The following is a 27,682-nucleotide window of genomic DNA, read 5'->3' as shown; positions in this document are numbered from 1 at the left end:
CCCTCGCCTGCCCACCCACCAGGACAGAGTAGGGGCTGGAGGCTGCGTGGGGCTCAGCATCTCCGCAGCTTCCTGGAAAGTCCTGGGCCCGTCACCCTTGAGAAACTCAGGCTTTTAATTCCCTCAGGCAGGCAGGGTGAGCCAGGCTTGGTCAGGTCCCTTCCTGACAGGCCTGCCCACTGCCAGCCGGGGGCGGGGGACGACGGTGCTGCGTGACCTCTGTGTGCCCTCCACGTTGCTGCTGGCAGGTCCCTTTCACTCGCTCATTTGTTCATGATCTTTCCCTTGGTGGGCCTCCAGATGGTGACCGGTGGAGAGTGCTGCAGGCCCTGCCCTGTCCTCGAGGAGCTCATGGCCCAGTGCAAGAGAAAGACAACTCAGTGGTAGAATGCTCGCCTGCCATGCAGGAGACCCAGGTTTGATTCTCGGCCCGTGCACGTTCCCCCCCCAAAAAGAGACAGACAACAGCCCATCACATAGTGCCACAGAAAAATGAAGGAAAAGTCTCCAGGGTCCTGATTTGTGGGGATCCCCACTGTGGGGAGAGGAGGGCTTCCCTATAAGTTAAACATTAAAGTGGACTCAAACCTGTCAAAGGGAGAGAGTTCCTGAGAGAAGGAGAGCAGCACAGGCAAAGGGCCAGTGGCAGGTGGGTGTACAGCCCACTTGAGAAAGGAGGAAGATGGTGACATGCACTTGAGGAAGGAGGAAGATGGTGACACGCTGGCTGGGTGGGGGGTTCCAGGAGGGGCCGGTAGGGTGGGCAGAGCAGCAGTCTGCCCTCTGCCCCCCCCCCACCCCCCGCCCCGAATGCTCCTGAGGCCCGGGGCACCATCACATGAGCAATGAAGTCGATGATACCCTTTAAACAGAGAGGAAAAGGGTCAGATTCAAGCTGAAGGGAGATTACCCTGGCTGCTGTGGGGAGGAGTGGAGGCTCAGGGTAGGGGCTGAGAGGCAGGTGGATTGGGGGGGGGGCTCCTGCTGTCCCTCCCTAGCCTTGGTGAGAATTGGGGAACTGTGGGGTCCCTCTTGGCATTGGGAGCTCCCCTGTTCTCCATACACAGCTGGGCCTCCCCTGGCCTCTGCCAATTGGCCCTTGGGCCCACTGACTCAGGCCTGGGGCTGCAGGGGCAGGAAGTCATGGAGGGCAGGGCTGGCTCCTCCAACAGGTCAAGCCAGTCTTCCCTGCCTCGGGCAGAACCACCTGGGCAGCTCTGCCAGGTAAGAGCATCCTGCCTGCTGCAGCAGGGACGGGGAAATGGGGTCAGGGCACTTGGCCCCAAGGGTTGGCCAACAGCTGGCACGGGCCTGACCCCAGGCCTCCTACAGAGACCCAAGCCGTGTGTGGGTCTGGAATGCAGTAGGTGAGCTGGCCCTGGAAGAGGACAGAGGTGGCGAGGGCTGGCATAGACGCCACTCCCCACACCACAGCGGAGGGCATGAGGGCATCATGCCTGCTGTGGGGAGGTGATCTGGGCCCAGGCCCAAATTCATGGAAGTTCTAGAGCCCAGATCTGCCCTTCAACCCCAGCTCAGGTCCCAGAAGAGGAGGAGAGTGGGGGTACCAAGTGGGCCATGTGGCGGGGGGGCTAAAGCACCCCATTAGGTCTCCTGGTGCTCTTGTAATAAGCATGCAGTGGGAGACCCCCCTCCCCCAACCAGATGTGCCTGCCGGGAGCAGCAGCTACGAGATGCCTCATCCCTGGCCCTCCCCACCAGTCCCTCTCTTCCTGGCAGGCCAGGTCCCTGGGATCTGTCCCTGTCACCCAGGCTGAGCAATCAAGGACCTCCACCTTAATAGAGATTCTATGTTTTAAGAATTTGGGTGCCTCAAGCCTGAACGTGAACCTCTGGTTCTGGGGGACAAGGCCAGTGTCAGTCCAGGGCACAGGGTCAGGGCTTCAGAAAAGGAGGTTCTCTCTGTAGTGAAAACCGGCGAAAAGGTGGGAGACTCTGAGATCAAGTTCTGTTCTTTGGGGAAAGCTGGGCTGCAGGTCCTCGGATCACCCTTCCCGCCTCCTCGCTTCAGGGCATTTGCACACATTCCTGAGAGCCTCATGGACAGGGCCCCAGGGACAGGGGCCCAGGGGCAGTCTGAGCAGGAGCTCCAAAGGCCAGGCAGGAAGCGCTCATGAGGGAAGCAGCAGCGGGGTAAGATGTCGGTGGGTGGCAGGGTCTGGGGTGGCTGGAGGGGGCAGCTGCAACTCAGCCCGGCCCTGCATTCCTGTTCAAGCCAGGAATCCCCGTTTTAAGGTGAAACCACCTGATTTCTTAAATATCAGCCACTGCTTCAGGCATTTGAAAAGCTCATGTGTAGGCCAAGTGAGGCCCACCTGGGGCCAGGTCCAGCTCAGAGGCAGTTGCTTTGCAACCTCAGCCCTGCGTGCACGTATGCTGAGAAACGAACGTGGTAAGCCTGTGGGGTTTGGGTGCTGCCTGTCCTGGAGAGGGCCCGAGCCAGCTGCGGCACCAAGCTGGAACATCTAGAAGGTGCCTGGCCCAGGCTGGGAGCAGAGGGCGGCCTCCTCAGCCCTGATCACAGCCGGACATGGAGGCTGTGCAGCCTGCTGGAGGACAGCAAGTCCCCCAGAGACTAACCAAGCCCCCAATGGTGTGGCCCCGCCCCCTGGGACAAGCCACCAGGGACCCCCAAGACTAGGGCAAGCCTAGCCTGAGAGATTGGCTGCAGGCCGGGCAGAAGGGGCTGGCAGTGTCCTGGGGCCCTCTGGAAGTCCAGAGCTCAGCTGGTCCCCAGAGGCTCTGAGGCCCGATTCGGACCACAAACGCAGGGGTGGAGGGGGAGGGGTGGGGGAGGCAGATGCTTTCCTGGAATCCTCCAAGGCAGGGGATTTTTCTGGCCAGCTCAGCCCCGGTACCCCGCCCCTCATGTCCAACCAAGGGCCACAGTTAGCTGCAGCCCAGGCCCCACCCACACAGGGTGAGGCCCCAACTCCCACCGCCCACCCCCTGCACGGTCCGGCCTTGAAACTGCCAGTAACTGTGCGACCTTGGGCAGCGCTTACTCCCCCTTCCTGTGACTCTCCCCGCATCTGCCACCCGGAAAAGGGGCCGAGGATGTTCCCATCCCCCCGCCGTGGGTAAGGGGACCCCAGGTCCGAAACTCCGCATCACAGGTTGGAGCTGGGAGGCTCCCCAAAGGGCTTCGTGGGGCCTGCCCAGGATTTTGTGAAATCGGAATTAGTTGTCGACACCACCGCATTGGGAAATGTTGCCTAAAACTCGGGGTTTCCAGTTTTTCTTGGAAAGCCCAAGGCTCGGGTGCGTGCGGGTCGCGGGGAGCGTCTCCCCGCGGCTGGGGGCCTCTGCATCTGTGCGGCCCGGGCGCCTCCTGGCTCTTGATCTTGCTCAAAATTCGCTGGCTGTTCACAGGAACCCAGGGACCCCGGGAGGGAGGCGAGTTGCCCAAGGTCACACAGCTACCGGGGCAGGGCAGACACAACTCCCGGGGCCCGGCGGACCGCGGGACGCCGAGGAAGCCGGGGGTCTCTGCGCCCGTCCGGGCCGGCCGAGCCTCGGCGGAGAGGCGGGGCGGGGGCGGGCCTGGCACCCGCGGTACCGCCCCTTCCGCGACCGGCCAATGGGGCGCCGCCCCGCCCCGCCACCCCGCCCCCCCAAGCGCGCCCCGCCCCCCGCGAATCGACTCGGAGCTGGAGCCCGGGGCGGGGAAACGCCGCAGAGCGCGGAGACGGCAGACGCGGCTGCCTCCCGCACCCAGGACCCCTCGGGCCGGCCGGCGGGAAGCACCGAGGCCGCCGCCTGCCCCGCCCGCCTCCCTCCGCCGTCGCCTCCAGGTGAGTGTCCGCCGGGGTGGGGGGCACCCGGGGCACACGCGCCGTGTCCCGCGCGCACACGCACACCCGGGTGGGGCACGCAGCCCCCCAGCCCCCAGCCCCGCGCCGTCGCCCGCACCCAGGGGCGCGCGTCGGGCGCCTGGCCACCACCCCCCACCCGTGCTTGACCGCTTCCCGGCGTGTCCCGGGGCGCCGGCAGCCCCCAGCCCCCAGCCCCGCGGGTGTCCGCACTCCCCGGCCGGCCGGGCTGCGAGCAGACAAAATAAACATCCCTCCCTCGCTTCCTCCTCCCACGGCTGGGCCCTCCGGCATGACCAGTTTTATGAATCAAATCTCTTTGAGGGGATGGCCGAGCGGGCGTCTTGGGTTACTTTTCCCTTCTGGGGTCGGAGAGCCCTGGCCCTGGGCCTGCCTCCACCTCCCCACAGCAGACAGCCACAGGCGTCAGTCACTCGTGCAGCCAGGGGGCGCGGGTGCTTGGCAGGTATCCGAGGCCCGGCTCTCAGGCGGGGGCAGTCCTTGGCTGGCCGAGCTGGACGCTCCCGGTATGAAGGACCCCCATCTCTGCCGCTGCCTAGCTAGGGGATTTGCTCAGGGCTGCGAGCACCATGGCCTGGAGCCAGCTTAGTCTTTTGTGTACCTGGACTGGCTGCCCTGGGGCCTGAGAGTGTCCGAGGTCCCCTGTGGTCACTGGCAGGCCGGCCGATTGGTGCCAGGCCTTCTGCCTCGCCCCCACTCGTTAACGATTACCACCCAGGACTGCTGGCCGCTCTCCTGCGGGGGCTCAGGGTGCTGCCTTTAGAGTAGGAAGGAGAAAGAGGGCCCGGAGCCCCTCTACACACCTAGAACCTCTGCCGGGAGGGGTTTGGGGACTGGAGTAAGCCTCCAAAGTTCCCTCCCCACAAGGGCAGGCTGGGCTGTGGGTGGCAGGGAGCAGTGGCCTGGGCTGGTGCCCTCAGAGTGGGGGTCCGCCTGAGCCTGGTGGGCAGGCAATAAAGGCCAGTGTGGCCCAGCTGTGGGCAGGGCCCTGTGGGGTGGGGGATGAGAGGGAAACCCCCACATTGCCCTCTTCTCCCTGTGGGAGACAGCCCAGGAGCCTCAGTAAACAGAGTGTCAGAAGCAGGAAGAGGGCTGTGGTGGTGAGCAGCCCGGCTGGATTCACTCCAGGCCAGGGGTTGGGGGTGAGTGTGCATGTGCCAGGCTGGAGACCTGGGCACAGCCTGTACCTGAGCAGCCACTCTGTTGGAGTTGGGGCCCTAGGGCCTTTGCCCTGAGGTGCCACCCTCTCCCATCTCTGAAATGGGAAAAGACAGGTCAGTGCACAGAGCCCCCTGTTGAGCCTCCCGCCCAGACCTATGCACGCCCCAGGAAGCCCTGCTCGGACAGGCAGTTCCAGGGCCAGGGAGGTCTCTGGACAGAGATAGCTCTGCAGTTCTTTGCTCCCACTCCTGACACTGCCATCCCCACTGAGGCCTTGGGGGATCTGGGGCAAGTCCTGAGTCACGCGAGTTAAGGCCTTATGGGGACTTGTAAGCTGGACAGCCCCTGGGAGCAGAAAAGCAGGCCCTAGCCGGGCCCAGGCGGCAGCTCCCACCTTGCAGGCCGGCTGGTCCATCCCCTGGGTGACCAGACAGAAGCTGGGTGAGCCTCTGCCTGGAGGCCCCCTCCCCAGTGGCAGGCCCTGAGCTCCAGAGAAAGACAGCCAGGCCACCTCAAGGCGAGCGGCCCCTCCTGGAGCCCCCTCAGCTCTCCTCTGAGTCCCCTCCCTGGGCTGGGGAGCCCAAGGCTCCGTGCTGCCAAGAAAACCAGCTCCCCTCACTGCTATGGAATTTGCGTGAGTTCTTGGAGAAGGGGGAGGGGGCGTGTCGGGCAGGAGCGCGGCCCAGGGGGCGTGTGTCTGGCGTGGGCGTGCACGTGACTGGTGCAGGGCCGTGTGTCTGGGGGTGGAGTGGGGGTGCTGTGGTGGGGATGTGTGCACTGGGGAGGGGCGGGGGGGGGCTCAGCCTCCTTCCTTTTATCGGGTTCCACATTCCAGAGACAGCCGGACTGCTTTCTCCCTATAAGCCGTCCGTCCAGGCCTTTCCTCATTCCAGCCTCCCTGGGTGTGAGGAGGCTGGGGGCGGCTCCCTCGGGCCACCTTGGGTGGAGGGTGGGAGGGCCGGCGAGGGGCCAGTTCTCCAAGGTTGGGGAAAGCACCCCCTCGATGCAATAAGCCTCTGACATTCCTCGGAGGCTGCCTGAGAGATTTAATTAAGGCAGGAGGAGAGAGCTGGCTGGTACTGAGAAGGGGCAGGATGTGGGCTGGGAAGGCTGGAGGCGAGGAGGAGCCGCGGGGGCCGGGCTGGGGCTCAGGAGCTGGGCCCCTGAGCTCTCTCCATCAATTCCACCTACCCATCCTTTGGCTCACAGACCCTAGGAAGGGCCCCAGCTGCTCCAGGGGGCTGGCAATATCATAAAAGTGAGACGGGCAAGACCCCCCTGCTGGGGCCACTCCCTTTCCTGACCTCATCTAGTGGGCCCCAGACAGCCTGGGCCCCAGTGGCCTGAGCTGGAGGGCCACCCCTCCTGGTGACTAAAGTCTGACTGTGGTGAGTGCAGGGTTAATTGCAGGGTGAGGGCCCCACCAGGTGGGTGCTTTGCCCAGGGGGCCTGCCCCAGCCCAGCCCTGGCGGCGTCACGCCGGCCGTGTGCCGATGGTGGAATCTGGTCGGGCCGCAGCCACCATGGGGCACCTCCCCAAACAGGTGGCACCTCTCCTGGTTGACATGGGCATGTCTGCGGCCCTGGGGCTCCTCTGAGCCAGCAAAGTGGCCTTAGTCACAGGTCTCCCTGCCCTAGGCAGGCAGGTCGGGCGGCTGCCAAGTCACCCACGGTGCTGTCAGACCCACCTGGGCCCGGCCAGCTGGCCGGTGTGGGTAGAAGAGGGAGGTGGGTCCTGGCTGCCAGCCGGTCCTCACCTGGACAGGCACCCACAGCTGATGTCCTGACCTCCCTTTGGTGGCTACTTCACCCTGCGTTCGGAACCCTGGAGGGGTTCGGAACCCTGCCTGAGCCTTGGCTCTGAAATTCTGTCTTAAGTGGCCCGGGGGTGAGACCCAGAGCCTCAGGAGTTTTAGAAAGCATCCTGGGTGATTGTCATGTACCATTGGGGTTGAGAACACTCTAGAATTCCTGGTGGGATATGCGAGCCCAGAGGGGAGAAGAGGACCTTGGACGCTGTCACCAGGCGAGTGCCGTTCAGAACTCATAGTCCTGGTGCTGTCGGCACAATGGGCAGGGCTGGCTTCCTGGGGGGTTGTAGGGGGAGCAAGCAGAGTTGGAGATGGGGTGGGGGGCAGCTTCATCGCTTGTCAGGGTTACTAGACAGAGGGTCTTGAGGGCAGCTGGGAGGAGCTGAGGCCCAGCATCCTCTGCCTGTCCTTGTCCCTCTGCCAGTCTGCCCTGCTGGACTAGGGGCGGCATGGCCCCGGGAAGGGAGACAGGGCAGACTCAGCCAGGGGCCCAAGCCTCCTCGGACACGTCAGCGAAACCCGAGCCAGCCCTCCTGGCCGATGGCAGCCATCCCGCCCTGCCTTGGGGTGGGGTGGGGGATTGGCAGCCTTTTGGGGCTGAGTAGCTGCCAGGTCGGGCCCGTGGTGCTCAGCCAGAGGGCTCGGAGCCTCAGGGGTGCGCCCTGCAGTACTCATTCCTCTGTCTGTCTGTCTGTCTGAGCCTAGCACCCGCCCAGCCGGGCATGTGGCCTTCCCCAGAAGTAAGAGCTGGAGCAGCTCTGAGGTTGCACTCAGCCGCGCCACTCCCCACCTGCCCCAGCACACTTGGGGTGGTGGGTGGGGTCTCTGAAAAGCTGAGACAAGGAAGGCCCGAAGTCTTCCTAGTTCCTAACACCCTCCCTGGGCCCTGGCCCAGCCCTAAGGTCATGTCCTGAAGAGGGTGAGCGAGAGGTCAGCTCCCACCCCACAGGCCCCCTCTCTAGCTCCTCTTCCTGCATCCCCCTCACCAGAGGGCTGAGGGCTGCCTCAGTAGTGGCCTTGACCCTGAGCCCCCCTGGCGCGATGACCGGCTGACCCTGTGAGGACAGGCTGCAAGCTGATATTTGTTGACCACCCAGGATGAGCTCTGGGTGCAAGCAAAACCTCCCCAAGGACCAGGTGCCAGCCCAGTGTGGCCCCCACCCCAGCCACCATCCTGCGGAGACAGCAAGGCTGGGGCAGAGCCATGGGCCAGGGCATGTCGGTGCCACCTAAGTCCAGCCCGGGGCAGGAGCAAGGGGGAGAAGGGGACCTGGCCCTCAGTGTTGCCCCCAGAACTCTCCCCAGCCTCCGGGAGAGGTGGGTCAGCGGCCGGGACCTTAAAGCCAGGATGCCACCCGCAGGCAGGCGCCCCGATGGCAGACTGTAAATTCCCTGTTTAGAGTCAGACAAAAACAAGGCCAGTGACAACACTGGTTGTCAGAGCACCTCCGGGGGTGGGGAGGGCAGGCTGCTCGCCCATCCCAGTGGTCAAGGAGGGTGTTGCCCAGTGTGGCTGCAAAGCTACTTAGGGGCCTGGCTCCAGCCCCGGCCCCCCCTGCGCCTGCTGCCCATCCTCCCGCCACAGGCAGCCTCTGTGTTCCCTCCTGGGGTTGCTGGACCTGGTGCGGTGCCGGTGCCTGGCCGCTCCCCAAAGCCCCAGTGCTCCCCCCTGCCCCAGCCCCCCTCCTGCACCTTGGGGATGGAAAGCAGGCTGGCAGCCCAGGCCCTCCCCACACCATGACGGTACCTTCCCTGGCTTGTGAAACATCAGCCTGTGGGCCCCTGGCCCCTCCCCCATTTAATGACTTTGCTGATTAAAGGGGCTAAGAGGTTAGCCAAGCCCCCAGCCCCTGGTGAGAACGGGGAGACCCAGTAGCACGGGTCCCAGGTGCCCGACGGCCGGCGGGGTCTGCACACATTGCCCCCCACCTCCTACAATTACCCCCAGTTTACAGATGCAGAAACTGAGGCCCCACCACGCAAACACTCTGAGCCCAGGGTGGCCTGCCTCAGGCGTGGGCTGTTAACTATGACCTTAAGCGTGGCTCCCTCCCAGCCCGGAGCCACGGGGGGTGAGCCCTGGCCACGCGCAGCCCCCTCCCAGCCGGGAGCCAGGCTGCCCCCGCCCTGACCTCAGCCGGCTGGGCCGGGAGGGCTGACGCAGGGGCAGGCAGCCGCACCCCCCGCTGGATGCGGGGTGGGGCGGGGGTCACTCAGAGCCGACATCTGGAGGCCAGGCCGCGCCCGTGCGCTTCTGAGTCAGAGGAGCAGATCACAAGGCAGGAGGAGAGGAGGCTGGGGGGGGGGCACAGGGGCCCCCTGGACCAGCCTCACAGACCCCGTGCTTCCACTTTCAGCAGATGCTCAATGCCAGGCCCTTCCTTTAGCAAAGATGAGCTGTGGGGTGCCAGGGGCAGGGCAGGAGGGTTCTTGGGCTCCCGGGAGAGGGTCTTACTTGGCACTTTTATAAAGGGAAGCACTCCTTGAAGAAGTCAGCCCCGGCAAGCAAGCTGCGGGCAGGGTGGGGGGGGGCGCCTGGCTGGGGTTGGGGTCGAGGAAGGCTTCCCTGAGGGCTTCCCCAGGGTGAGGGGCTGCACTAGCGTGCCTCCAGGTGACAAGCCTCACCAGTTACTCATCTCATCTGCCTCGGGTTCCTCCTCCCCGGTCGTGGAGGGCCCGGGATGGGGCAGGGGGCTCTCCCCAAGTCTGGGCCACAGGGGCAGAATGCAGGCCGGGCCAGGGGCGGTGTCACCTGCGTTGCTGGATGGGCGGTGTGGGGGAGGGGAAGGTCTGAGCCCCGGCACAAAAGGCCCTTGTGTGAGCAGGAGTCTGGGGGGAGGGGATGCCAGGCACAGGGCGAGACTGCCTCCCAGGGCCAGGCGGGTACCTCTAGGGGCTCTGGGGCCTGGGGCACCAAAGGGTGAGGACTGCCCCTGGGTATGGCCACCAGGCACCCCTGGAACCTGTGTGAAGGGGCTGGGGCTCATGCCCTGGGCCCTTCCTGTCTGATGAAACTTTCTAGCCAAGAGCCGTAGCCGTGGCTGGGGGAGGGCCCTGCCTTGGGGCTGGACTCCCCGGGTCTGGAGTTCCAGGCCCCGCGTGGGGAGGGGGTGCAGACCCCACGGCCGGCAGCATGGCACCTAGGCCTGGCTCTGGCTCAGGTTCCCAGACTCTCTGCGGCCGGCAGCAGTCCTGCCCCTCCAGGGAGCCTCGCTTGCTAACCTGGGAACACTGAGAATAGTTTCTACCTGGAACAGCTGCGGGGGCGCTAAGTGAGAAGCCTGTAAAACCTTCAGCCTGTTCCCAGCAGTGGTAATGGCCAGCAACCCGGGGGTGGGCTGCTGCTCGGCCGTCTCTGCATCCGGCCCAGGGCAGACCCCAAGAAATGTTAAAGGCACGAGTGAGCCCAGGAAGCTTCCCAGGCCTCTGGATCCCCCGATCTGAGCCCTGGGTTCCCCAGGGAGGCTGGGACCTCACCCTTGGGTCTGCCGTCACTGCCCTGGAGATGAGGGGTCTCTGAAGACAAGGGTTCCCTGCTGGGCAGGGACAGGGAGCCGGCCAGTGCTTGAGGCCTCTGCGGCCCCTCCCCAGGAGCCTTCCCGCTGGCCACATCCTGGCAGGCCCCCAGCTCCCGCCCCAGGCAGGTCTGACTTCACAAGTGGAAAAACACCGATTCCCCGTGAAGCTGTGCTGGCTGCGGGCTCCCCTTGCTTGGAGGACGGGCGTGGGGCCTGGGGGCGGCTGGCCAGGGTGGCCAGCTCCTCTGCTTACACGCCAGGCTGACGGCACACCCGCCACGGCAGGGTGGGGTGGCCTCTCCTGGGATCCCGGGACTCTCCCTCCCCTGCCCACCTCAGCACAGCCTTTTTAGGGGCCGGGAGGCCACAGGCTGGATACACTTGACCATGTGCTTCTCCTAAGGCTCAAGCCAGGTAGGACCCACCAGGACAGTTGGGGACCTGGGTGAAAACGACGCGGTTTGCGGGTCACTGGGGCCCACTGCTCTAGGCCTCAACCCTCAGCATGGCCGGAGTCACGGGCTGCCTCAGAGGGTCGGACTCGGCTCCTAGTACCCATGCTGGGCCGGACGTGGGGGCAGTTCCTTGACCCTGACTCACGGTCTCTCCTTCTGTCTCCTCTGCGCGACCAGGGACTGGAAGATGTGCCCAAGGATCCTGCCGCCCCTGCTGCTGCCGCTGCTGCTACCGCTGTTGGCCCTGGGCCCCGGGGTGCTGCGGGGCTGCCCGGCAGGCTGCCAGTGCCAGCAGCCAGGGACTGTCTTCTGCGCAGCCCGCAGGGACCCTAGGCTGCCCCGGGACCTGCCGCCCAGCACGGTGGGCCTCTACGTCTTTGAGAACGGGATCACCACGCTCGAGGTGGACAGCTTCGTGGCCCTGCCCGGCCTGCAGCTCCTGGACCTGTCACAGAACCAGCTCGCCAGCCTGCCCCGTGGGGTCTTCCAGCCGCTCGCCAACCTCAGCAACCTGGACCTGACAGCCAACAGGCTCCGCGAGGTCACCAACGAGACCTTCCGCAGCCTGCAGGGCCTCGAGCGCCTCTACCTGGGCAAAAATCGCATCCGCCACATCCAGCCAGGGGCCTTCGATGGGCTCGGCCGCCTCCTGGAGCTCAAGCTGCAGGACAACGAGCTGCGGGGCCTGCCCGCCCTGCACCTGCCGCGCCTGCTGCTGCTCGACCTCAGCCACAACAGCCTCTCGGGGCTGGAGCCGGGCGTCCTGGACACCCCCAATGTGGAGGCGCTCCGGCTGGCCGGCCTGGGGCTGCGCCGGCTCGATGATGGGCTCTTGGGCCACCTGCACAACCTGCACGACCTGGACGTGTCTGACAACCAGCTGGAGCACGTGCCGCCCGTGCTCGGGGCTCTGCGGGGCCTGACACGCCTGCGGCTGGCCGGCAACACCCGCATCGCCCAGCTGCGGCCCGAGGAGCTGGCCGGCCTGGCGGCCCTCCAGGAGCTGGACCTCAGCAACCTCAGCCTGCAGGCCCTGCCGCCGGGGCTCTTCGGGCCCTTCCCCCGCCTGCGCCTGCTGGCCGCTGCCCGCAACCCCTTCAACTGCGTGTGCCCGCTGAGTTGGTTCGGCCAGTGGGTGCGTGAGAGCCGCGTCACGCTGGCCAGCCCGGAGGAGACGCGCTGCCACTTCCCGCCCAAGAATGCCGGTCGGCTGCTCCTGCAGCTCGACTATCATGACTTCGGCTGCCCGGCCACCACCACCACAGCCACTGCGCCCACTGTGGGGCCCGCTGCCCGGGAGCCCACGCCGCCACCTACCAGCGCAGTGCCCACACCCCCCCAGCCCACGGAGCCTGCCACCGAGGCGCCCAGCCCTCCGCCCGCCACCCAGCCCACCACAGGGCCCGCGTCCCCGCCCCAGGACTGCCCAGCCTCCACCTGCCTCAACGGGGGCACCTGCAGCGTGAGTGCGCGTGGACACCTGGAGTGCCTGTGCCCGGAGGGCCTCGTGGGCCTGTACTGCGAGGGCCGGGAGGGGCCAGGCACACATCCCACCCGTGCCCCGGCCACGCCCAGGCTGCCCCACGCCCTGCCCCTCCGCGTGGAGCCCGCCAGTCCCACCTCCCTGCGCGTGGGGCTCCAACGCTACCTGCAGAGCCCCGTGCCGCTCCGCAGCCTGCGCCTCACCTACCGCAACCTGTCCGGCCCTGACAAGCGGCTGGTAATGCTGCGGCTGCCTGCCTCGCTCGCCGAGTACACAGTCACCCAGCTGCAGCCCAATGCCACCTACTCCATCTGCGTCCAGCCCCTGGGGACCGCGTGGGTGCCTGAGGGCGAGGAGGCCTGTGGGGAGGCCCAAACACCCCCTGCCACTCGCTCCAGCCATGCCCCCGTCACCCAGACCTATGAAGGCCACCTGCCCCTCCTCATCGCGCCTGCTCTGGCTGCCCTGCTCCTGGCTGCGCTGGCCGCTGTGGGCACGGCCTACTGCGTGCGGCGGGGGCGGGCCACAGCCGCAGGGGCTCGTGGCAAAGGGCAGGTGGGGCCAGGGTCTGGGCCCCTGGAGCTAGAGGGTGTGAAGGTGCCCCTGGAGTCAGGCCCCCAGGGTGCTGAGGTGGGTGGGGAGGCCCCGCTGGGCGGGCCTGAGTGCGAAGTGCCGCTCATGGGCTACCCCGGGCCCAGCCTCCAGGGGCCACCCCTCTCCAAGGCCTATACCTAAGCCCCAGGCAGCGGGGCCTCCTACCCACCCACCCACAAGCCCCCGGTTGCCTGGGGCAGACACACGAGGAGTGGGAGTTGCCTGGCTGCAGGCAAGTCTCTGGCTCTCCCTGGACCTCAGGCTCCTCATCCGTGAGGGCCGCAGAGCCACACCGTCCTCTGCAATGTGCAATCTGCAGGCACATGTCTGGGTCCACCTGTGTGCTGGCAACACAAGGGCCAGGCCCTGCCCCCCACCCCGAGTCTGGGGGCTACCAGAGGAAGTCCCTGGAGAGATAAAGAGGGAGAGGGGGGTTTGGCAGGGCCGCCCAGCCTCCTGCTCAGGAGCAAAGGAACAAAACAAACTGGAAAGAAAGATGCTTTAGGAACATGTTTTGCTTTTTTTTTTTTAAAGAAAAATATATTTATAAGTGATCCTTTCCCATTTATTCTGGGAAAATGTTTTTCAAACTCTAAGACAAGGACTTTGGCTTTTGTAAGACAAATGATATGAAGATCTTTTGTAAGAAACATGAAAAAAAAAATGAAATGAGAGTATTTTTCTCGGACATGGCCCCATGGTACAGGGAGTGGGAGGTGGGGAGGCCAGGGCCCTGGCGAGTGCTGAGGCCAGGAGGGGAGGGAGGCAGGGCTGGGCCCCTGCTGGGCTCTCCTGGTGATACCAGGCCCTGGCCAGCAACCCTGGGCCGGTGGAGGGCTGCTGAAGGCCAGGCCACAGGGGGCCGCCCAGGCTTCCTGACCCCAGAGATGCCTGGTCCTGCCTCTCAGTATGGGAACGGAGTTTGGGCACCAGGCTACCTCCAGTAGGAAATGGGCACAGCTAGGGTGGCCTCCCCCTGCCCAGGCCAGTCTACTGCTGGCAGAGGTTGGGGCCAACCCTGGTCCAGCTCTGGGTGGTGCTTCTGGCATCCCCAGGGGCAGGCTAGAGCACTCTCACGGGGCAGGTCTAATGGTCAGTCTGTGCTACCATCCTCTGTGGAAGAGGAGGCTTTACCCATCTCCTTCCAGGGCCCTCTTGGAAGGTCCTGGGACCAGGAGGCTTCTAGAACCTTCCTGCAGGCTCTCAGGCTGGCCAGGCAATATGCATGGCCCCACGGCTCGGGCTCAGGCAGGGAACGCCTACTCCCTGCCTCCTGCCCCACCCCCTGCTGTAGAACAGGAGCCTTGGGGGAGGCAGGGACCCTCTAGGGTAGGGTGGGCAGTGGCCAAGCCCAGGTGGCTGGGAGCAGGCAGCCCAGGGAGAGGACCAAGGGCCTGTGTCGGCTTACAGGTGGTGCCAGACCTGGGCCCTGTGGTGCCACTTGACCCCTGTGCATGGGCTGTACCCAGGCTTTCCAGAAACCTCGGAAGTAGGAGGGTTTTCCAGGAAGGCCATAGGCCAGGGCAGGGGACAGGGCCAGAGGTGTACCCTGGGTCTTGGGGGCAGTCACAGATACACAGCACCCATTCCAGTGACCCCCACTCTGGGAGGAGGGGGCTCTGGGGCCAGTGGAGGGGCCCAGTGAAACAGCAAAGGCTGATGGGAGCATCCTCGAGGCCATTGCCCTCCATGGGTCACCCCCCCCCTTCCAGCCTGGAGGCGGGGAGCAGGCCCTGTGGCTTGGGGCAGTGATGTCAGCGCAGCCACACGAGGCTCTGGCTCCCATTAGCGGCCTGAGGCCCTGGTGTGGGGGTGGGGTGGGGCGGGCTGGCAGGCACAGGGCAGGGTGGGGAGTGGGGGAGGGGGAAGGGGCAACCGGCGCGGCCCCTCCGCCCTGCCGCAGCCCAGGTGGAGTGCCGGGAGGGGCACAGCTGGGGTGGGGCTGCCCACCCCCCAGCCCTGCTGTGTCAAAAGGGCTGTTGTGGGCCATGGGCACCCCCCACCCCCACCCCGCGAAGACGGCAGCGGCTGGATAAATGTTTTCGCTGAAAAGCCAAATGTGGCCCAGTGGGAGGCCAGGGTGTGTGTGTGGGGGGGCGGTGGGCCCGAAGGGGCTGGAGGCTCACACCAGCCCCCCATGGAAGGGCCTGGGGGCGCCCCGCAGGGCAGGGCCAAGATGTGCCCGACCCAGGACAAGCATGACTAGGGGGCCTGGGGTGCCTGCTCCCACTCGCCATGCCCTCCCGGCAGCGGGCTCCACGCCCTGCAGGCCACACACAGCCTCTCCTTTCTGTCCCCCACCAAACCCACTTCACGGGGGGCAGGGAGGCAACCTGCTCAGGCAGCACGTGGGAGGTGGAGGGGACGTGGCTGGAAGGGCTGGTCTTGGGGGAGGGTTTGGGGCACTTATGAGGGCCAGAGGCAAAAGGCCCTTGTCCCAGGCGCCCACTTCCAGGGACCCACCGGTGACGGGGCCAGGAGTCCACCCTGCATGGGCTCGCTGGGGTCACCTGGGCCTCAGCTGCCTCTGCAGAAAAATGGATCAAGATCCCTCCATCCACCCCACGTGGGTCCCAGGGCTCAGAGCAGGCGAGGCGGAAAAGGCGGCTGCTCGGCACTCCATAGACTCATACTCATCTGCATGCTTGCACACTCACTCCCTCACACCCACCCACACTCTCACACGCACTCTAGAGCAGGGCACGAGCTGCAACTCCAGTCCAAGACCCCCAGCTGCCCACCCCCACGCCGTGCACCAGGCCTAGCACATCGATTGTGGGGACCACCAGGGATGCCCCCACCGTGCCAGCTGAGGAAGCGGGCACCCGAGGTGGGCCTGGCAGTGGACCCTGTCCCGGGCAGTGCATCTCCTGGTGAGGTGGGCATGCTCCCTGCACGCGTGAAGGGACAGGCCGTGGGCACAGTGGGTGCCACAGAGGCTCCTGGGGGCAGGGGCTTGGGACACGTGCCTGCCCCTGCCCCCCCGCTCTTCCAAGAGCTATCCTGCCCAAGCCGAGGGGAAAGTCTGTGAACGAGGCGCAGTCAAGAAGGTGGACGGAGCGGGAGATGCCTGCCAGATCTCCTGTGATCATGCCTGCAGCGGGGCTGTGTCCTTCCCTCCCCCCCCACCCTGGCAGCCGAGACTTACCCCACACCACCCCCGCCCCGGGACGCAAAGGGGCCAGCAAGGGGCTTTCTGGGAGCCTGGGGAGGGAGGCACCGCCATTCAGAGCATCCGTGGCTTGGCATCGCGAGCTTTGTGGGGGCCTGAGATGCCTGCTGCACTGTCACACTGCCAGCCTCGGGGGGAGGGCAGGACCAGAATCGGCCTGGGGTGTGCGATGGGCCTGGCCACCCATCTGGGAGTGATCTGGGAAATTCCAGGCCTCGTTGGCTCCACGCGGCTGTTCTCAACAACCGTGATTACAGGGTCAGCCTTGGCTAGGGGCACCGTGGGGTTAGATCTCCTCGGTCCTCCAGGACCTGCCCTGTGGGCTGAGGGCCTGGCACAGGCTCACACAGGGCAGGGCAGAGCCTGGAAGGCAGTAAGCAGTAGGCGAAGGAGCATCTGAGGGCCAGGGCTGGCCAGCTCACCCCAACAACGCATTGGGGGGCCCTGGAGGGAGGGCCGGCACCATAGGAAGGCAGGCAGGCTGGGGCACCAGCTCAGTATCAGGGCCTGAGAGAGGGATGGGCCTGGGGCCGGAGTGCACTGGAATTTCCAGTTCCTCCAGAGTGGGCTCCCCCAAGCCCCTGGGCCCAGAGCAGGCTGAGAGCAGAACCCAACCGGCCCCTCCCTCATGAAGTGGTCTTAGGCAGGTGCTCATCTGGAGGCTGGGCCTGGCCAATCTCCGGCCCCTCCCTCGTGGAGTGGTCTTAGGGCAGGTACTCATCTGCAGGCTGGGCCTGGCCAGCCTCCGGCCCCTCCCTCATGGAGTGGTCTTAGGGCAGGTCTCATCTGCAGGCTGGGCCTGGCCAGCCTCCGGCCCCTCCCTCGTGGAGTGGTCTTAGGGCAGGTGCTCATCTGCAGGCTGGGCCTGGCCAGTCTCCCAGCCTCAGGCTGGGCCCTGGGAGGACAGGGGGCCACTGCTCCCTGCAACCCCTAAAAGGGGGCTCTGAGCGGGCGGCCCAGCTGCGGCAATGACTGGTCCTCAGGTGGACCCCTTTGGGGAGGGTCCCAGGAAGCCCCTGCGTGGTCACCAGTTGCTGGACGCCCCACCCTTGCTGCTCCTGGGGTTTGGACAGGCCACTGCGTCCTCCATGACTCAGTCTCCTAAGTTGTGAAATGGGCGAGTCTCCAGGGCCCAGACTCAGCTCCCACATGTCCAGGTCCCAGACCCCCCCACCCCATCCCCTGTCTGGGAAAGCCCCACACAGTCCCCGTCCCTGAGCATGGCTGAGTCAGGCTGTGGAATGAGAACAATCCATGCCTGGAACCTGTCCGAGCCTCAGACCCCTCAGCTGGGATGTGAGGGGCACCCACCCTGCCTGGGGGAAGTGGCTGTGCAGCGGCGGTGGGCAGGGACAGCCGTGTGACAAGTACAGAGTGAGGGCACACAGCAGCAGCACCCGAGGTCCCCTTGGAGCAGCCACGTGCCCCCGGGCCCACCAGCTGGGCTGTCCCCAGCTACCCAATGTCACTGGCCTTCTCAGCCCTAACCAAAACGCCACCACAGAGTCCCGTGCTCTCCTGTGCCTCCCGTAACACTCCGTCCTGGTCACAAGCCCTTCCCCAAATGCCAAATGCCCCGAGCAGCCGCCTCGAGGTCCCAGGGGAGCACCCTCACCACGGCTGCCTCTGTCCAGTCTGTGCCGGGCAGGCCACCCACCTCCTGCTGCACGGGTGGGGGTGGGGGCTGCAACTCAGGAGGGACCAGCCCGCCCCGTGGCAGCCTCAGGGCTTACCCGCATGCCCGCCCACCCCCTCAGACCACCCTACCCTGCCCAGTGTGCCCAGGGGCTCCTACCCAGGCGCGGTATCCAGGGTGAGGGAGGCGAGGGCACTGGAGAAGAGCCGGATGTCCCAAAGCTTCACTTCACGCTCCCGCATCTGTAGGGGGGCACACAGGGGCCCACATAGGCCTGTCCCTAGGTGCCCCGGGGACCCAGAGCACAGACCACGAAGAGCCCTTAGGTGTGAGGCATGCAACTAGACGGATGAATCAAGGATGGTATGTTCGATGAGATGTCAGAAACAAAAAGAAATATTTTCATGGCTCACTCATGGACCAACTATAATATACAGACTCAGAGAAAGGAAATCGAGGGCATAGGTTATCAGGTTAAGGCATGTGTGTGTGGTAATGGCTCCTAGACTGTAAGCGCTTACAAAGCAGTCACGTCTGTTCAGGAGCTAGAGCTCATAGATCTAAATTCTGAGATGCTGAGCTGTCTGTGTGGAACCTGGACATTTCCTGGACCTGCAGTATTTGACACCCGAGACTCAGAGTTGGAGCCCTGAAGTATTACCACGTAGAGCAACTGTTAAAAAATACTGGAAAGGTGATCAGACTTCAACTAGAGGTATGAATGAAGCTGATCTGGAAAGGACTAAGGTAGATTAGAATACAGGGTAAAGGATGATATGTCCCTATTTTAAAACTTCAACTTCTATGTGAGACCAGAAGAAGGGATGTTTAATTGGTGCAAATTTTATATTTGGGTAGCACACTATCTAATTTAACTTGTATGATCTGTTTATTTGAACACTGTAATTACATGGAATCTTGAATAGGGAGTGTGATGCCCGGATACATCCCAGAGTAATTTGGGCAGTGAATAAAAAAGTATTTGCAAAGTCCCCTTCGAGGACTGGGGAGAAAGGAGGAAATATTAAACTTCCCTACCTGGAGAGTACCTGATATCCACTCAAGAAGTGGGGACAACCAATTCAATGGGCCAAGCCCTCAATCATGGGGTTCGCTCCTATGAAACTTATCCCTGCAAAGGACAGACTAAGTCTACTTAAAATTAGGCCTAAAAGTCACCCCCAGAGAACCTCTTTTGTGCTCAGATGTGGGCTCTCTCTCTCTCTAAGCCAACTCGATAGGTGAGCCCACTGCCCTCCCCTCTATGTTGGACAGGACTCCCAGGATGAGCCAGGACCTGACATCGTGGGATTGAGAAAGCTTTCTTCACCAAACAGGGAAGAGAGAAATGAGACAAAATAAAGTTTCAGTGCTGAGAGATTTCAAACAGAGTTGAGAGGCTATCCTGGAGGTTATTCTTATGCATTATACAGATATTCCCTTTTTAGTTTATGGTGTATTGGAGTGGCTGGAGGGAAGTACCTGAAACTGTTGAGCTGTGTTCCAGTAGCCTTGATTCTTGAAGATGATTGTGTAATTACATAGCTTTTACAGCGTGACAGTGTGATTGTGAAAACCTCGTGTTTGATGCTCCTTTTATCCAGGGTATGGACAGATGAGTAAAAACATAAGGACTAAAATAATTAAATAATAGGGGGGAATAAGGGTTAAAAAAACCCCAGGTACATTGCAAAACTAGTGGTCAGTGAGAGGGAAGAGTGAGGAGTGTAGGATATGTTTTTTTTTCCTTTATCTGGAGTGAGGCAAATGTTCTAAAAATGATTATGGTGATGAATACACAACTGTGTGATGACACTGTAAGCCACGGAGTGTATACTTTGGATGGATGGTATGTGTGCGAAAATATCTTAATAAAAATATGAAGAAAGAGTGGAAGGCAGTTTGGCGGTTCCTCAAAAAGCTGAATATAGAATTGCCATACGACCCAGCAATACCATTGCTGGGTATCTACTCAAAGGACTTAAGGGCAAAGACACAAACAGACATTTGCACACCAATGTTTATAGCAGCGTTATTTACAATTGCAAAGAGATGGAAACAGCCAAAATGTCCATCAACAGACGAGTGGCTAAACAAACTGTGGTATATACATATGATAGAATATTATGCAGCTTTAAGACAGAATAAACTTATGAAGCATGTAATAACATGGATGGACCTAGAGAACATTATGCTGAGTGAGTCCAGCCAAAAACTAAAGGACAAATACTGTATGGTCCCACTGATGTGAACCGACATTCGAGAATAAACTTGAAATATGTCATTGGTAACAGAGTCCAGCAGGAGTTAGAAACAGGGTAAGATAATGGGTAATTGGAGCTGAAGGGATACAGACTGTGCAACAGGACTAGATACAAAAACTCAAAAATGGACAGCACAATAATACCTAATTGTAAAGTAATCATGTTAAAACACTGAATGAAGCTGCATCTGAGCTATAGGTTTTTTGTTTGTTTGTTTGTTTGTTTGTTTGTTTTTACTATTATTATTACTTTTATTTCTTTTCTCTATATTAACATTCTATATCTTTTTCTGTTGTGTTGCTAGTTCTTCTAAACCGATGCAAATGTACTAAGAAACGATGATCATGCATCTATGTGATGATGTTAAGAATTACTGATTGCATATGTAGAATGGTATGATTTCTAAATGTTGGGTTAATTTCTTTTTTTCCGTTAATTAATAAAAAAATGAAAAAAAAAGGCAATGAATATACCATAAAAAAAAATATGAAGAAAGAAAACAAAAACAAAAACAAAGAAAAAGAACCGCTAGGTGACAGGGGACAAGAGGCAGTTCCCTCCACGGACCCTGGTCCTCTGCGGGCCGCCACAGTTCCCAGGGTCAGGCTTAGCTACTGCAAAAGGAATGTGCTGTTCCCAGAGGCAGCTGCTCCCCTGGGGCTCTGACCGGCTGGGCCTATACAAGGACCTCCCCCTGCCCCTGGGTGCCGGTGCCGAAGGCATGGACGCCCTCCCCACCCCCACCCCCAGCTGTGTGCCCAGGAGGCACCCACCTGGTTGAAGCCGGTGGACACTAGGTGCTCCCGGGCGCCCGTCCACGCCAGCTTGCCGTCCCTGCTGTTCTCGTGGGCCAGTGTGCTCTGGAGGGGGCAAGAGACAGGGCTCAACCTTCCGGTCCTTGCTAGGGACGAGGCCCCTGGGTGGGGAGTCCTGCTGCCGGCCTGCTGTGAGCCCCCAGAGGGCAGGAGCCCCCGAGGTTGCCTGGGGGGGGAGCAAGGAGTCCCTGAACCGGGCTCTGAGCCCCCTCCTCTGCAGCAGCCCCAGGTCCGGCTCCCAGGCCTCACACCCAGAAGCTGCCCCCAGCCTCTCTCTGGTCTGCATTCCTCTTGCCTGTAAACGGGACACACGGAGGCGTTAGGGAGAGCACAGCTGACCTGGGCGCCACCCACTGGCTGCAGAGGGGCCACTGCCAGGCCTGGAGTGGGGGGCAGCCCCCACAGGGAGGGCCGGGAAGTGCCCCTTCAGCCCACCCCACCCCCGCCCCGGGCAGGAGGCCTGGTGGAAACTGACCCCGGGGAGGGAAGGCGAGTTCACACCAAGTGGCCCTGTCCCCCCAGGGTGGTGGGGGTGGGTGGGGGAGCAGAGGGGGCCGGAAGAAATGCGAACGGCTCCCTCCCATAACCCTGGCCCCTGGAGCCTGGGAGGAAGGACCCTGTTACTAAAAATAGCTCACCCCAAACTGTGGCCAACTCCCTCCCAGCTTCCCACGGCCTCCTTGGGAATGAATGAGGGCGGGAAGGGGCCTGGAAGCCCCGCGGAGGCCGAGTCCAGCGTGGGAGACCTAGGCGTTCAAGGGGCTTTTCTCACTGCTACTTCCCACCCAGCCCCGCCTCGGATCGCACAGGAAGTCGGGGCCGGGGCCTGAGAAGCAGGACCCTGGGCCCCTCGCCCCACATAAGAGGGGCTGTGGGGTCAGAGAAAGGGATGGGTCACTGGCAGCCCGTCCCCAGCACTGGACAGTGTCACCTAGGCCAGGTACAGGGTAAAGGGCAGGCAATGGGCTTTCGCAACATAAGTGCCCCAGCCTGGGAGAGCGGCAACCGAGACAGAAAAGGTCCCCGAGCTCACAGAAAATAGGAGCTGGGGAGGGTAGATGCACCAGAAATCATGATGTCATTACACATCATCACAAAGTGGTAAAGGAGAGGTGAGGCATGCAAGCTTCGCCATCAGACTGCCTAGGGGGAGCTCCTGTCCCACAGGGAGCCAGCCCAGGTATCTGTGCCTCAGTTTCCTCCTCTGTGAAATGAGTACCTAACAGCCCCTACTCAAGAGGGCTCGGGAGGAGGCAGGTAAAAGTGCTCACACTCGGCAGGGCCAGGACCGTGCCTGGCACACATCAGATGTGTGTTTTTAAAAAGGGCAGGAGCAGGGTAGGATAAGATTGCAGTTCCAAGGGCAAAGTAGGCCTGGCTGTGCCCCCTGTCCTGACGGGACAAAGCCCTCCGTAGTTCAGCCATCAGGACGTGCACGGAGTCTGATGCCTCCAGAGTCTCAAAACCAGGGCAGTTCCCTGCACTGGAAGAGGAAGAGGCCATGTGGCCAGCAGAGGCGGTGGTGGAAAGCCTGAAGGAGGCCGGTGCCCGGGGGCTGCAATCGAGCCTTTTCCCTCCACAGCTGAGGTTGGAGATGGACGCTACCTGGGTCCGGCTCAGGATGGAGGTGGAAGGTACCTAGGCCTGTGTCTCCCACCTTCCCTTTCACACATGGAGGAACCAGAGGCCCAGACAGAGGACGTCACCGGCCCAAAGTCACCTGGCAAGACAGGTCGGGGGAGCTAAGCCTGGTCACCTGCAGAGGGATCCCCTGTGTAATTCTCAGCCTGCATAAGGCCCTGCAGCTCAGAGCAGCCAGGGTAGGGGGCAGCACCCCTCTCTCCGCTCCCCTCTCCCCAGCACCTCTGGTTGCCAGCAGCCCTCCTGGAAGCCCTCACCCTGGGGCAGAGAACAAGGCCCTGGGCACAGGCAGCAGGGGCGGCGCAGGTCCTGATCCTAGCCTCAGCCCGGGCAGGGCAGCTTCGGGGAAACTGAGCCCAGGCAAGAGCTCAGGCCACAGCAGCCCCCACTGCACCCCCACTTTGGGGGCCCAGCTCAGTTTGTCCAGGGGGTGGCCACTGACCCCCTCCCACCCCCACTATACCCAGGTCACTGGGGTGATACTCAGTCCGAAAAATATTTTCACAAGTTCTTCCCTGACCTCTCTGACCCTCCTCTTTTGCAAGCAGCAGTCTGGGCAGCCTATTGCCCTGCAGTCACAGAGGCCCCCAGGGAGCCACGGAGAGGCCCAGGCCAGGGAGCAGGACACCCTGGGTACTGCAGGGGATAGCCTGCCCATAGAGAAGCACCCCAGGAAGGGGTCCCTGACCCCTGGCCGCAGAACGGAGTGGGGGGCTACCGCCAGCAGGGCCAGCCCAGCCGCAGGGCAGCGGCACATACCCTGCATTCCAGCTGCGGTGCTGCGATCCCCGTCCCCATGGCGACGCTTCCTGTGGGGGGCGGGCGGCTGGGCGGCACGCAGAGTCCTGCCCGGCCTCCAAAGCGAGACGTTCCCTGCGACCCACCCACTCCCTTACTCTGCCAGGCTTGGTCCCGGGCTCCAGGCACCCAGGCCCCAGGCCCGGCCCAACCTCCCCACAGCGTGGTCAGGAGGCAGAGGCCGGTGGGCTCAGTGCCAGGCCCCCTCTTCCCTGGGCGTCCCCTCTGCTGCTGGGCTTCCCTTACTCTGCCAGGCTTGGTCCTGGGCTCCAGGCACCCAGGCCCCAGGCCCGGCCCAACCTCCCCACAGCGTGGTCAGGAGGCAGAGGCCGGTGGGCTCAGTGCCAGGCCCCCTCTTCCCTGGGCGTCCCCTCTGCTGCTGGGCTGCCCTTCCTGGCTACGGCCAGGTGCAGCACCTCAACCTACCCTCCCCGGGCCTGGCATGGTGAGGGTGGGGGGCCAGGGCTCAGACGGCCCAGCCTGGGTGCTGAAACGGCAGGGACCAGAAGCTCGGACAACAACCCACCCGGGGGCAGGAGCTGGGGTGGGCCAGGTGGAGTTGACCTGGGCTCTCCACTGGGCTGGTCAGACCCCCAGCGCCCCCTCCTGCAGGACAGGAGAACAAAAAACCACCTTTCCAGGATGGCTGAGGGGCTGGGGGCATCATGGAGGGGAGAATGGGAGGTTGTGGGAAAGGCAAAACTATGAGGCCAGTGAAAAGGTCAGCAGCTGCCAGGGGCTTGGGGTTGGGGTGGGGGGCAGCTGAACAGGTGGGCACAGGGCATCTGAGGGCTGAGAAACTCTTCTTCATGACACCACAATGGTGGAAACTGGACACTGAGCATTTGGAGAAACCCACAGGGGTAAGTGCAAAACTGTATTTTCTGCACAATTTTCCTATAAACCTACAACTTACCTAATAAAAAATAAAAGGGAAAACCACAGACCTATACAATACAAAGGGCAGACTCCAACGTGAACTTTGAGCTATAGTTATTAAGAATGGATCACTTCAGGCCCATTGCTTGTAAGAAACGCAGCACATTAAGAAAAGACGTTAAATGGGGAAATTGGGGGGAAGGGGGCATGGCTGGGGGGAACTCTACTTTCTGTGCAATTTTTCTGTCAAGCTAAAACTCCTCTAAAAATAAAGTTTACTGTTTAAAAACAATTTTAATATTAAAAAACAGAGTAGAGGATGTGAACAAGAAGGGGCCTCTCAGAGGCTGCCAGCTCTAGGCTTGGGTGGCCAGAGGCAGGGCCCAAAAGAGGCCTGGAGGGAGCCCCTCTCACCGGCCGCCTCCTCCAGACCCTGGGACCCGCCTGAGTCAGGAGCCGGGTGAGGTGATTCGCAGGCCTGGGGGAGACGGGGTGTCCTCCCGGACCCCCCAGTGCCCACTGTTCGCCCCCACCCCAGCAGGAAGGAGGCTCTCCCGAGAAGGTGCTCCAGGGGGAGGCCCCTCCCCGGAACTGGCCCCTCGGCTTACACCGGCCCGGCCGCCAGCAGCGGTTTTCCTAATGGAAGCCAGGTGTGGGCCAGATACCCCGGGCGGAAGCGGGGGGGCAGGGCGGCTGGGAGGGCAGCATTCCAGGCGTGCGCCCCCACCCGCGGCTGGGGGACAGAGCCACCCCCGCTCTTCCCAGGTCTCCTCGGCGAGCAGCCCCTCCAGGGGGGCTCCCCCCAGAACCAGATCCTCCTCCTCCTTCTGCAAGGCACTCAGAGCCCCTTGGACCGCAGCCACCCTATCTCTACCTCGGCCAGCCGCCGCCCCCTGCACCCCTTGCGCCCCCCCCAACCCCCCCGCGCTGCAGGGGCGAGGGGCGGGACCTCCAGCGTGGGGAGCTGTGGCCGCAGCGGGCAAAGTCCCCTGGAAGCCCCCTTTCTGGGCAAAGCTTGGAGGTTGGCCCAAGGAAGCGCGTGGCTGAGGTCAGCCTGCCCAGTCTGGGCACCCGGCAGCCAGGACCCACCTGTCCCAGGGGCGGCTGATCTCCGGGAGGGGCTGCCGGGTGGGCCCTGCCTACACGTCAGGACGGGGCTGGCCCTTCAGTGGGTCCCAACGGGAACAGATGGGACCCTCAGCACGCTACAGAGTGGGGTTTGGCGGGGGGTGGGGTGGGCTGTGGCTCAGCGCCACCCCCTCTCCCCCATCCCCCACATCCTGCTGCTTCCACACAGGGTGGGTTTAGGCTTCTTGTTCACCTCCCCCCAGGCCCCTGTCCGAGGAGAGGGGGAAGGGGGCATCTGTAGTGAGGCGTGCAGGTCCCCAAGCTTCGCCTTCCCTGGGGAAGAAGGCTCCTCGGCTTCCAGAAAGTTCTCTTCAAAACTGCACATCCTCATTTCACCTGCTGATTATAGCTCTGTGGTGCTCCCCACAGTCGGGGCGACAGGGCCCTGTGCTCAGGACAGCCCAGGCCCCCCAGCCTTCTCGGCCCCTGGACCCACATGTCCCCCTCCATGGCACTTGCTCCCTTTGTGTGCCCAGGCCTCAGCTCCAGGGCTCCCAAGGGCTGGGCCCCGAGCTGCTGTCACTGAGGGGAATACCACACAGGGAAGTGGACAGAGTCCACAGGGGACCCAGACGGGTGGAGATGCAGAAAGCAAATGCCCCTGGGGAAGCTGTTTGAAACCAAAAGCCAAAGGATCAGCTGACGCCAGCCTCGTGCCTTCCCAGCTGATGCAGCTGCTCTGGATCCATCGGCCTGTCCTCAGCCAGGGCATCTTTCTCTGGATGCCTTAGCTGGACACTGTTATGGCCTTAGAGCTGTAACTTGCAACTTAATAAATCCCCTCTATAAAAGCCACTCCATTTCTGGTATCTTGCATTTCCGGCACTGTCAGTAAACCAGAACACAGCCCCAGCGCCCATGAACTGATGAATGGATAAACAAAATGTGGTGTGAACACAGGATGGAATATGATTCAGCTGTAAGGAGGAACGAAGTCCTGATGTACGCGACAACGTGGATGAGCCTCGAGGATATCAGAGTGAGGGAAACAAGCCAGCCACAAAAGGACACACACTGTACGGTCTCACTGACAGGAACGATGCATAGAGAGCAAACTCTGGGAGTTAAAATCTAGAGTAAATGCTACCAGGAGATAAAATACTGCAAGTGCAATTTACAGTGCTGCTGTGAAAATGGCTGAAAGGGGGAGGCCAGAGCTGTGTATGTCACCTGAAGCAAGGCTAGAGGGTAAGTCAGGGAACAGTATGACAGCAAAACCTAGAGTGGACGATGGCTGTGGTTAACTGTACAAATATAAAAAAGTTCTTACAAAAACTAGAACAAATGTAGGCCACTATTACAAGGTGTTAACAATAGGCTGATGATGGGAAAAATATAATTAATGCAAACTAAGGACTACATTTAACAGTAGGGTTGCCATATTCCTTCATCAGTTGTAACAAAGGTACTATAGAGAAGCTAAGTGTCAATAACAGGTGGGTGTAAGGGGTATGGGATTTCTTTTTTTTTTTTTTTGAGTAACGAGAAGGTTCTCACATTGACTATGGTGCTGAATGCATAACTCTGTTTATATCAAGAGCTACTGATTAGGCACTTTGGATGGAGTGTATGGTGTGTGCATAAAACTGTTAAACAAACAAACAAAACGTGGATTCTGTGCCCTACAGAGACCACAGGGCCCGGGAAGGGGGAGGAGGGGGCTGGCACAATCCTGCTTCCTGCTGTTGCCTGCTGGCTCCTCCAGGGCTGGCCTTCTGGCTGTGCCCGGGAAGGAGTGTGGGGGGCCAGGGTCCCAAAGGAGGGAGGAAGTCAAAATCTCAAATTAGCTTCCCAAAGCCACAGGCCTCCTCCTCTGTGAAGGCCGGCAGGCAGCCCAGCTGTGCCCCACCCTGGGATCAGGGCCAAGGCCTTCCAGGACCCAGAAAGCCTTCCCAGAAGTGGCTTCCTGACTCCCAGGTGACCCCACGTGCCCCTGGGCCTCACCACAGAGCTGTGGGCTGGGGCACAGCCTGTTGCCAGGAACATGTCTGTGGGGCTGAGCGGCCCCACCTCCACCAGCCCCACCTTCACAGCCCACCTCCACCTACCTGCCCCACCTCCACCTGCCTGCCTCCCCTCCACCTGAGGAGGCCCCACCCCCAGCAGGCCCACTCCACTCACCTGAGCAGCCTCGGGCTTCGCTCTGGGGTCAAAGACCCTCAGCTGCTTGTCCTGGCAAAGCAAGCAGGAGGAAACTAGGTCAGGGTGCCCAGGAGCCAGCCTGCACCCACCACCCCAAGGCCAAGCCCAACCCCCCATCGGGGGACCCCTCCCAAGCCCCACCATCTGGGAGGGAGAACTTGGCGACAGTTCACACCTGCTGAGCACCTGCTCCAGGCAGGCAGCGTCCCGCAGGACCCCACCTCGCATTTCCAACCACCCGTCACTGTGACCATCCTGCAGGGACAGGGGCATGGAGGCCTGGAACCAAACGCCATCTCTGAATTAGACGGGTGTCCTGCCAGGGCCAGGG

At 62.1% G+C, this 27,682-nt stretch overlaps 2 protein-coding genes across 2 annotated transcripts in view; one reads left to right on the top strand and one right to left on the bottom strand.

Annotated features, from left to right (window-relative positions):
- The window catches only part of CORO7 (coronin 7), a 58,466-nt gene that overhangs the window by 13,121 nt on the left and 17,663 nt on the right, over positions 1-27,682 (bottom strand). The window contains exons 7-9 of the mRNA XM_077141935.1: positions 27,331-27,381; positions 20,722-20,808; positions 17,844-17,926 (exon numbers count right to left, since the gene is read on the bottom strand). Of these exons, the coding sequence (XP_076998050.1) occupies positions 17,844-17,926; positions 20,722-20,808; positions 27,331-27,381 (221 nt within the window). The remainder of the gene's footprint in view (positions 1-17,843; positions 17,927-20,721; positions 20,809-27,330; positions 27,382-27,682) is intronic.
- VASN (vasorin) lies at positions 3,711-14,584 on the top strand. The gene is made up of 2 exons (XM_077141936.1): positions 3,711-3,815; positions 10,977-14,584. The coding sequence occupies exon 2, from the start codon at positions 10,987-10,989 to the stop codon at positions 13,015-13,017; it is 2,031 nt and encodes a 676-aa protein (XP_076998051.1). The 5' UTR covers positions 3,711-3,815; positions 10,977-10,986; the 3' UTR covers positions 13,018-14,584.

Source organism: Tamandua tetradactyla, chromosome 23 (genome assembly GCF_023851605.1).
Source record: "Tamandua tetradactyla isolate mTamTet1 chromosome 23, mTamTet1.pri, whole genome shotgun sequence".
NCBI classification, from domain to species: domain Eukaryota; kingdom Metazoa; phylum Chordata; class Mammalia; order Pilosa; family Myrmecophagidae; genus Tamandua; species Tamandua tetradactyla.
The sequence above is the reverse complement of the archived record's forward strand: the minus strand, read 5'-3'. Positions and strand labels throughout refer to the sequence as shown.

Coding starts and splice junctions, on each gene's coding strand:
- VASN (XM_077141936.1), top strand. CDS start 10,987: ATGTGCCCAAGGATCCTGCCGCCCCTGCTGCTGCCGCTGCTGCTACCG.